Raw genomic sequence first — 10984 nt, 5'->3', positions numbered from 1 at the left:
CCAAAATATTTCTTAAATCTAGCACTTCCCGTCTTCCTCTTTCTGTTACAGCCCATACGCCTCTTAGCGCACGTGTGCTTTGTGTTGTGGTGATAGATACATATACCGGTTTTATTGTTTCTAAGCACATTTTTCTACTTACTTGAAATGAATGATTTCTAGATTAATCGTTGGCAGATTCTTCTACAAAGGTCAGTTCCCTTAGTACAGATGGTTCTGAGTCGTGGCTGTGAAATGATTCTCGTGCTGATATATAAACGATGACTCTGTATTCTTTTTCGGCTCCTTGCTGAGCACATGCTTCTCTGGGGAAGGTACAACCTGGGGAGGTCACAGCTGAACAACAGAGACAGGGGTCAGACTTGGGAATCAGATACACAGACGTCGCTGGCAGACACAAAGCCAGTGTAACTCAGGGGCTGAAGACACCATTTATGTAATAGAGTCAGTACATCCATATTTCTTTATGAATATTTTTTCGCCATCTGGGTTTTTAGGTGTTTTCAGTGTTCATAAAATACAGAGCATCACTTAAAAGATTCTGTATTGCCTTTAAAAACATTGCCATTAACAGTTCTTGATGACCTTGACTAAATTCAGCCATGAAGCCACGTGGAGTTTGATTTTAAGGGTGTTCATTTGACACTGTAATGCCTTCATTTTAGAGGAGCATTTACTTTATGACCTGATGTTATTAATATGATCACCCAGAGAACAATGTCTACCTCCAGGACACATGCATGTGATTTTTTCCAACTTGTAGCCATAGCTTATTTTCACTGCTATACATACTTGATTGTGTAAATGTACTATCATTTATTCATTCTCATTTGTTTGGTTTCCAGTTTTTTCTAATAAAATTGTGTTTCTAGAAACCACCTTGTACATTACATAACTTCTAGTGCACACGGTCCAGGTGACCTCTAGCGGATGGCGAACAGTGGCCTCCCTCCTTCAGCATCACAGTGATCAGGGGTCACAATGGAAATGTCTGGTTTTATGTCTAGATACTGCCTTGATGCTGCTGTAGCACTTTTTTCTCATTCTGCTTAGCTGATCTGAAAGGCTGCAGCTCCCTACTGTTCCCTCTTCCCCTAAACCAACCCTCCATTTCTATATAGAAACATTTATGCTAGAAGAGGGTGGCGGGGAGGCCCCCTGTGTGGGGTGGCCCGAGCCATGCGGCACCGAACTTCATGCTGCTGACTCGCGGCTCCTGAGACAACTGAGCATCTGGACCTAAGGACCTACCTGTGCCACCAACTATGCTTCCAAATCACATATGCATTTGGTCTATGTGGCTTGCTGATAAAAATGGGGTTCTTTGGGCACTTTAGCAGTTGCTGTGGCCTCTGCCAGTCATAACCAAGGAGTGCCAGCCTTTTAGGCCCAGACCACCTCACCACAGGCCCTCCCTAGGCTGATGAGAGCCAGCCTCTGGCTCCAGTTCCGTCCCCATGTCAGTGACTCCTGGATCTCCAGCCCTAGTCCAGACTTCCATATTCCTACCACTGTGACATCTCCGCCGTGTCTCAAAGGTGCCTCAAGCTCAGCACAGCCCAGACTAATCTCTCCCCCAAACTCCCATAAAAAAACCCCCAAATCCACTTGGCTTTTCTCCAGTGTTCTCCGATAAGTGAACGGTGTCACCATCCATCCTGCCAGCTGTATGCACAAGCCATAGGCTCAGGGCACCGGGTCCTGTTGCCGACCTAAAACCTTCAAGGCCGTCTGCTTTGCTCCCCCTTACCATCTTCCATGGCTACTTCTGACTTCTGCCTGAAGTCACCAATCCAGCCTGTTTTTCCTTCGTCCTACAGTCAAATCTTTTATGAATACACACCTGAAATGAAAATCTTCCACCTCCTTCAGTGGCCTCACACTGCACTTAGGACCAACATCCAAATCCTTGCCTGGCCTACAAGGCCCCGTACTGACTGGTCCCTTGGAAACCCTCCTGCAATTCTGCGGAGGCCACAGTAACTACCACTGCACCTGGCCCAGAAAACAGAACTGTCAGACTGGTACAGTGTTACTCATAGCGTTAGTTACAGTAGCAAAACTCACAACTTAGACGTCCACCACCAGGAGGCTGTTTGAGTCTGGGATATCATGCAGTGCATTAAAATGGAATGGAAAGCTCAAAAACAGCTCTGAAGAAATGACCCTGCTGTGTTAAAAAGCTCAAAAGCAGTATTTACATAATCCAAACTTCAAGGAAACAAAATGTTACCTTTGGTTATTTCCAACAGATGGGAGCATGGGGAGTTTTCCTTTGGGGTGCTTTTCTTTGTTTTCCACAGAGAACACATAACCTTTGAAAGGAAGAGAAATGTTATTTTAAAAATAAAACGAAAAAAAAAGGGCAAATACTAGAAATAATGAACAAAGTTACAAGATAAATCTGAACTAAGCAACCCAGCCTGTATTCCTTAAGGAGATGTTTTTCATCCCACAGCAGAAAAAATTAAGGACCCATTCCCAAATGTGGGTGTGGGAGGTTTCTGGTCAGGGTCCAGCCCTACGATGGCCTTCGGGGTCCCTCTCCAGACCTCTGTCTCCGAACAACTTGGACGGGCATTCGGCTGGGTGCAAAAAGCCAGTCTCAAAAGGTGACGTGCTGTGTGGTCCATTTATGTGACATTCTTAAAGGACAGAATTACAGAGATAGAGAACAGTTTTGTGGTTGCAGGGGACAGGGTGTGTCTCTAAGCGGGTGGCACAAAGGAGCTCTGTGGTGACCGAGCAGGTCTGTACCTTCACTGTGGTCACAGGAACCCACACACATGTAAGATAGCATAGAACCACACACACAAGTGCATATGTTAATACAATCAGTGTTATCTGAATAAGGCCTGAGGCTGTACCAATGTCAATGTCAATCCTGACGTTGAACTACAATCACGTAAGATGTTACCATGGGGAGAAACTGAGTGAAGGACACGGGGACTTCTCTGTATGATTATTTCAAAATAAAAAATAATCTAGTGTAGGGGAGGTTTCTTAAGACACACAGCACTAACCGTGACGGAAAAGATTGGTAAATGTGACTACACTGCAAAAGCTTATCTTTAAAAGATACCTAAGAGAGGGAAAAGACTTGCCACAGGATGAAAAGGATGTTTGTAACACAAATCAGCAACAGAAGAAGAGTGTTCAGAGCATTTAAAAACTCCTAAGAATAATTAAAAAAAAAAAAAAAGAATCTAACAGAAAATGCGTGTGAACCCCAACAGGCACTTCACAAAAGAGGAAACCTAAATGGCTAATAAACATGGAAAAGCAGGCAAATATATCGTTATCAAAGAAATGCAAATTAAAACTGCAATGAGATGCCACAACAAACCCACTAGATTGGCAAAATTAATTACGCCAGTGCTGAGGAAGAGGTAGAACGATGGGAAATCTCATATTCTGCCGGTCCGACACTTTGGAAAACGGTATGGACAGTGTCACAGGTTTGGAGAGGCACACACTGGTCCCCTGGAGCTCCACCGCTAGGTGTGTGTCCTACAGAAATATAGTTATGCATGCACCAAAGGCTTTAATTTCCATAGCAGCCCAAACTAAAAATAGCTCAAATGTCCATCAATAAAATACTAGTGAAACTGGTGTACTCATTCAGTGAATGCTACCCATTGAGAGTGAACTATCAATAGCTACACACACTGCCCTGGCTGAATCTCACAACAGTGAGGGAAAGAATACATCAGTGGGGTTCCATTTCCATGTTCGAAGCTGGCAAAGCTAAGCTGTTATTAGGGATGTGCACAAAGGGTTTGGTTCAACTAAACGCAAGGACGTGATGGTCACTAAAGTCTAGGGGAAGGAGGGGCCCACGGGGACTTCTAAGAGAAAGGTGTCGTTCTATTGTGGCCACTTTATAATTCCACACAGATTGGTCAGACACATTTCTGTACCTAAAGCTCACGATGACAGGGAGTGCGCTTGAGCCAAGGAGAAGTGTGGGGTGAAGAAGAGCCTGTGGCCCAGGCTGGCCCAGGTTCCAGTCTTGTGCCCACCACTTAGTGGGTGGGTGACCCCTCCTGGGGCCAGATTTCCACTGTGAAATGAGGAGAAGGGAGACATGGCGATGTGCTAAGATACAGCACAGAAAGCACAAAACTCAGCGGCCCTGTCACTGCTGCCAGGAGGATGCTCCCCCCACAAGGAAACAAGGAAACAACCTACCTGTGGTGGAATCGACCCTGTCTCCGCCATCCTTCCAGCTGGAAGCAGGCCAGACTCGCTATGTGCTTCTCTCGTTCCCTTGGTTGTGGGGCTCTCCCCCTACTCTGGGGAGGGGGCGGACAGCCCCCAAGGGAGCCCTCCTGCTTCCAGAACGGCTGACTTGCGGAAAAGTCAATCTGCTTGTGGGGTCCGTGAGCTCCTCCAGTCATTGCCACAGGCTGAACTGGGCCACGTCCTCCACGCGAAGATTGGAGTCTTGCTGAGCAGCAGTTACCGAATACCTCAGTCTGGAACAAACAGAAAAGATGAGAAATGCTTGTGGCAAAAATAAGGAATTGGAAGACAAAACACAAACCCGGCCACCCAGGCTCTACTCCCTTTAGCCTCCTCCCAAGGCGCAGAGGACCTCACAGCAAGCGACACCTCCCGGGCCTCCCTGCTCTGAACCCCCCAGAGGAGAGGAACGTGGAGGGGAAGAGGGCTGGTCTCTGCTCCACACCTCTCCCCCGCTGCACCTCTGCCAAGGTCGTGGCCATTCCTTTCTCTTCTGGTTCCAGAAGGTCTGCTGTCCTCAGCCTGGATGTCCACCTGTGCCTGTAAAGCCCTGTGGTTAAGAGCACGGGGCCCGTGCTCTGACTTGCTCCCCACTAACTGAGCTCTAAGGTCCTCGGTTTCCTCATCTGTAAAATGGGGATAATTTCAATTCCTACCCTATGATATGCTTGGATAATCAACTGGAAAACGTCCACCAAGCCCAGTGGCTGCACATAGTGCTAGCACTAACTCAGCCCCTCTGGTCTAAATGCAGCAAGCTGGGATGGTGAAGTAGTGAGAGAGTGAGGTTCTGAGCAGGGGCAGCTGGAAGGGGGTGGGCAGACAGCAAAATGTGGTTCTGGGGAGGGCCACGGTGTCAACCTCAGGCCCAGTGGGTACGAATTGCAAGACCAAGTTCGATTTCAAAACTTCCGTGTCTGAAAGGTGTTCTGGGTAAGAGACGGGGCTCACAGGACTAAGCCAAGAGAAGAGCCCGAGGCCAGCAGAGTGGTAATGACTTTGGGCTCTGGAAGGCCGGGGTGGCGGAGAGAAGCTGCCTTCAGGGGAGAAATGGGGCTGGGAGGTTGGGAGTGCTTTGACCAGGTTGGGGACCTAGGAAGAGACCTGCGCTGGGAAGCTGTGAGCCCAGCAAGGGCCAGGGGTGGCCAGGACGACGAGTTCACGCCCTCATCTCCTGTGGTCCCTCTAGATGGGACCCCTCCGGGGGAAGCTGACACACGTACCTGTAACACGGGCTGGGCTGAAGGAGGCTCTGGCGCTGTGGCCGGCTGGCAGAGGTGGGGACCCCTGGAGTCTGTGGACCACAGGCACCAGCTCCTGGACATCCTTGGCCACCTGGCCAGCTGGGCAGTGGGTCCTTCCTCAGACGGTCACTGAGGCAGCCTGTGTGCATCCTCACCTAGGGAGGATGCTGCTGGCACAGTGCTGTGAGCCAGTGACCAGAGGAGCTCAGGCCACTTCTTTGGCCCCTGCTGAAGAGGTTCAGGGGCAGGAGGGACCCCAGGCCACGGGGGCACCGGCTAACCAGGCTGCAAAAGCCATCTGTTCACGTGGTTCGGTTGCCCCCTGTCCCCTAGTTACCTAGACTCGAGGGGAACGGGCCTGAGGCCACGGTGGTGCAGCCGGCCCGGCGGCTTCAGCCCCACACGGAGGCCACATTCTCTGAGACTCCTTAGTTACGCACTCCGCTGGAGTCAGGACAACACGCCTTGGCTGGTTACGAGGAATATTATTATGCAAACTTGAATAACAGTAACTAACACACTTTGCCTCTTTCCTCAGCTGTGGGACTTCATCTCCTCACGTGTGAATTTCCTCATCTGTAAAACGGGAATAAACACTCCTGTCTCAGTGTTGTCGTGAGGATGAACTGAGCTAACACATGCCAAGAACTTAGCACAGGGCCCGGCACAGGGGGAATGTTGGCTACAATTAAATGCCAATTGCCAGGCCCTGCCCCAGAGCAGCAGAACCAGACTGTGGGGGCTGGGCCCGGGGGGCTGTGTCTCAGCAGGCCCTCCGGGGCTCCAGGGGTCTGAGGCTGGCTCTTTTGAGCACCCCTGCCCCAGGAGGTCATTCTGGGTGTCAGCAGCTGCCTCTGACCTGCTGGTTCTCGGCCCTCACATTCTCCCAGATGAGCTGGATCACAAGGTGAGGATGCTGCATCTCTCTGACTTCTCACTTGGGAAAGGGACCCGTGATGGTCAGGTCCTACCCACCCCCTCCTTCCATGTGGGAGAAGAGTCCCAAGTCACCTCTCCACGGCACAACTGCTGGGCGGCCCTGATGAACCCAGGAGTAAATCTACACCAGTTCCCCCTGTGAACCTGCACACTGGGCCTTTCTCTGAAAGCAAAAGAAGACCGGTGGCCTGAAGAGATTGAACTAATTCTACAACCCCATCACCTGCTAGGAAGAAGTGAGGGTATCTGCACTGGGCTGGCTTTTGCTGAACTAAAAAAATTAAACTTAGGGGTGGGCGTGGCGGCTCACGCCTGGAATCCTAGTACTTTGGGAGGCCGAGGCAGGAGGATCGCTTGAGGCCAGGAGTTTGAAGAGCAGCCATCTCTATAAAAAATAAAAAAAGTTAGCTGGGTGTGGTGGCCCGAGCCCGTAGTCCCAGCTACTCGGGAAGCTGAGGTGGGAGGATCGCTGAGCCCAGAAGTTTGAGGTTGCTGTGAGCTAGGCTCACATCACTGCACTCTAGCCTGGGCAACAGAGCAAGACTGTGTCTCAAAAAATAAATAAACAAACTTAGGGATAAATACGTGAAGATAACGGAACTAATATCCTGATGCAGGACTTCTTTTAAGGAAGCTATTTGCTGAGTGGAGTAGAAGAAAAAGGTCATCACTACTGTGAAACTGCTGGAACCCCCCGGGAGGAGGCACATCAAACGGTCTCTCGCTAACGATGGCAGTATGCCAGAACTTTCTCAGAACTTTCACTCAGCATCTGGAAACGCCGAGTAACTGATGGAAAGCACAGCGTGACCACAAAAGCACTTGGAGAGCCTGTTTATTGCATAACTTGCAGGCACGAATTACAAAACAATTTTACAACACTTTAAGGGCACAATAATTACAGGAATAGAATGTACAGTAAAAACGAAAGGTAAGTACAGAATGGGTGACAGGGATCAAACACACTGGGATCAAAGGCATTTCATTTCTCCTATGCAGCATTTTCTGTAAGAACAAGTGTTTACCTTTAACCGGGACGAGGAAAGGGAGGAAATTGCACTATTGGAGACCTCACGGATGCTGTGGAGGACAAGACCATTCGAGTTCCGTTCTTGGGTCTGCAACTGAAGTCACTTGAGGAGTCGTACGACAGCTCCTCAGTTGTGCGTTTATAGTTCCAATTTGACGAAATGCTGTGTTAGATCTTTGGGCCCAATTCATTGTTCTTTGGCAAATAAGAACTATTTGCATCCCGAGGCAGAAGACGATGTCTGTGAAAGGAGCTCAGGGGTAGAGCTGTTTCCTTCTGTCAGCCAAGTGCCAGGTTCATAAAGTGCAACTCTGTCCCACCAGCTTCGGGGGAAGACGGGGCGGCGCAGGGGGAGGGAAGCGTAACTGAGACTAAAGGGTAAGAAACATCACAGAATGCAGACGTCACTAGTGCAAGGCTACGGAATCCATGTGCAAAAGGTGGCCAGGAATAAACATTCAGACAAGGTGCGATTCACCAACAGGAGCAGAGAACTCTGACACCAGATCACAGCTAAGGCTAAGGACCTGTGCGGGGCAGGAAAGGGACCACCTGTAGCCTTCTGATTGCCACATGTCACTCCACCTGGGGACTGCTTTCGGAGTTTTGGCACTGTGGGTTAACCAAGCAAACTCTTCTGTAGTATTCTTATAACTGGAAACACTTTGTGGCCCCCACGTTCCTTGACTTTCTCTAGCGGCATAAAAACAACATCTTCTTTTGCAGGTCCTCAAGTGCCCACCGGAAGACATGACTTCACCTGCTGCAGACAGCTCATTTCCCAGAAGTCCCTACAAAAAGCCTGTCCCCGAGGGAGGCCAAGGGCACTGGCTCAGGGCTGCCACGGGGCCTTTCCCGAGGGCCCTGGGGAGCCCCCATGGTACATGAAACACGCAGAAAAGGTTATCAGACGGCACTTGAACTTAAAGTAGGAGGTCCCCTTCCAGACGGCATCCCCTGAACGTCCAAGAGCCACACAGCACTTAGGCTGTGTGACAAACAAGTGGACGGGTCTTTTGGAGATGTGGACCCTTTTCCCATGCTACACACAGCACAGCAAAGCCCGACGAAAGCACCCACACACCGGGACTTAGGAAACCAAACACCATCGGGATGCGACTTTCAGGACAGTAACCGGTCGGGCTACAAAGGTGTGTATGAATCACTTCCGTGAAAATAGAGACTTAGCACGTATCGAGGCAACTTGCATTTGGATTAGTCTGACATGTTCACACGTGTGAACGAGCACTATGGGACAGGACATACAGGATAAGAAGAGGAGCGGCAGCGACCTCACACAGGGTAGGACGGCTTCATTACAGGTAAGGTTCAGAGGCTGATCCAGGTGTGTGCAGCGAAGCCAGGGCCTCCCGCTGCACAGCTTACCTGGGGCAGAGGCCGTGAGTGGGCAGCCTAGAGAGCACCGCTCACCTGCACATGTTCTCCACAAAGGTTTGAAGTGGTTGCCAACATTTATAAATGGAGAGAGAGCATTTACATTAAAAAAAAAAAAATTCTGGATTTCTGGTGTCTCTTGAAAAATCAAAGCTCTGACAACCCTAGGTCCACTTCTCCACGTGGCAACATGAGTGGCCCTGGGGAGCTGCTGTCCTTACTGGGTGGGCCATGGGCTCCCAGCTGTCCCCTCCCCCCCCACTGCTGTGCACCTGCTCTGTCAGGTCGGGGGCCGCACCACACCCACACAAAACTGCAGCAACGGCAGGAACAAGATGCTCTAACATTCAGAACAAGAAAGGGCTTTTTAGTGACTGCAACAATCTCAGCATGTTCTGGCACCTAAGTCTGTGCTCTCTCATAGCTCTGGGGGAGCTGGTGGCCAGCTGGAGCACACTCTCTGAGGGAGTCTTGACAGTTGATGCCCAATTTCTAAGTACCAGTGAGGGAATGGAGGAAAAGCCGACTCAGATGACTGCATACATCTTACCTTATAAGAAGTCCTTAAAGGTGACAAAACATGTGAAGCGACTCATGTGAGAAAGCTGTCAGGGGTTCCGGGAGGAACTGAGATTTGGATGAAAGGTGCGACATGATGTCAGGGAGTTACCTCTTTTCCTCACGGTTGGCAGCAGTGACATCTGAACAGGTGGTGCAAACTTAGCCATGGCTTGTTAGAACGAGGCTTCTGTTCGCTGCACATTGTGAGATAAACCGTCTGGCTTACGGGGTAAGGCAGAGCACTTGACAACAGGTGCTCCTACCCTGCACCTGGTCTAACGAGACACACCGTGGAAGGTGAATGCTTTATCTGACTCCACGGAGACTTCAGGATGATAGTAACATATATAGAGATACAAGATCGAGATAAAAAAATTAAATAACAGAACATTTAACGTGATAGAACAGTTAGAAGAAATGGATCAATTCATTGTTTCCTTTTGAGAGAGACTGTTAACACTACTTTTAGAAGGTGGCAAAGTCCTTTCTCTACATACACGCTTGGAGATACCCCAAACTTAGAGATTTTGCAGTAGGCTGGAAAATTCACTTATTGCACGATGATTGGCTGGGAACGGGTAATGTCGATCATTTTTTTTTTACCCAACTCTCTCAAGAGAATGTTTTACTAAAAATCTCATTTAGAGTTTTAGCCATAGGCAGGCGGTTTTAAGGGATGGAGAAGTTTTAACAAACTTTAAACAATGAAACTAGACTTCTGGATATACATGATCGTTAACAGTCACTGACACCACGACAGAACATCAACTAAACTGGCAGACAGGCACAAAATAAGGCAAGTGGGTTAAATTAATAGTTGAAAATTTGTTAGAAAACATGCAAAAATAATACTGAGTTTTCTCTTAAAAAGTTTTAAACCGTCATTAAATGTTTGTTTTTGTAAAAATCTGAAGAGTTCCATGTCTAGATTTGAAATCGGACTTGAAAAAGCCTAGAAAAACACAAGTGGCAGGGCTCCGCTGTCAGTTGTTGTTCTCTTTGGTGGTGATGGTGACCAGCTGCTTAGCGGCCTTGGCGATGTCGTATGCACACTGGATCACCTGCTGCGTGACCAGCTGGACGTCCGTGGGCAAGCCAGAGTCCCCTGGGAGGGTCTTCTTGCACTCGGACTGGAGTCGGTAGGCACTGGATGTCAGTAAGCGGAGGGACGTCCTCACCATGTCAGACTTGGGTTTCTAAACAGAAAAACACAGCCGTTCACCATGAACTGCAGGGTGGACATCCGAGAGCAAGGGACAAGCATTCTTCTGGAAACAACTCACGCTGCTGCACAGAGTGAGAGGCAGTTTGGCCATGCACTTTCTCAATGAGGGTGCTCTGTACTCACCGAGCTCTGCAGCCCACGGTTTAAGAGATGCCGAAATGCTCTTACCCAAGGGTCAAAGTGCAAACAGGGTAATTTTAGTTGTATGTGCTATTTTGAGGTAGTTTTTGAAAAATATTAAGCCATGTGGGTGAAATATTTCAGATAAAATTTTATCCTATTAATGCTTTGCCTTTTAGCCCTTGACTTGTACATCCTTGTCTTACTAAAATCAGTATTCATGCA

The 10984-nt window shown here is 48.9% G+C and overlaps 1 protein-coding gene and 1 long non-coding RNA gene across 9 annotated transcripts in view; both read right to left on the bottom strand.

Annotated features, from left to right (window-relative positions):
- Positions 1-147: 147 nt before the first annotated feature.
- On the bottom strand, positions 148-4880 carry LOC123625886. The gene is made up of 4 exons (XR_006730683.1): positions 4691-4880; positions 4192-4478; positions 2234-2315; positions 148-336 (listed from the first exon to the last, which is right to left on the bottom strand). It is a non-coding gene; the product is annotated as an uncharacterized LOC123625886 (long non-coding RNA).
- Positions 4881-7247: 2367 nt separating this feature from the next.
- Positions 7248-10984, bottom strand: part of GIT2 (GIT ArfGAP 2) — a 51219-nt gene continuing 47482 nt past the window's right edge. For all 8 annotated transcript variants that reach the window (XM_045534575.1, XM_045534578.1, XM_045534577.1 and 5 more), the window contains one exon: positions 7248-10610. In XM_045534575.1, the coding sequence (XP_045390531.1) occupies positions 10398-10610 (213 nt within the window). In that variant the 3' untranslated portion in view covers positions 7248-10397. The remainder of the gene's footprint in view (positions 10611-10984) is intronic.

This window comes from Lemur catta, chromosome 21, assembly GCF_020740605.2.
Source record: "Lemur catta isolate mLemCat1 chromosome 21, mLemCat1.pri, whole genome shotgun sequence".
Lineage (NCBI taxonomy): Eukaryota > Metazoa > Chordata > Mammalia > Primates > Lemuridae > Lemur > Lemur catta.
Note: the sequence above shows the minus strand (reverse complement) of the source record. Positions and strands in the feature narration are given on the sequence as shown.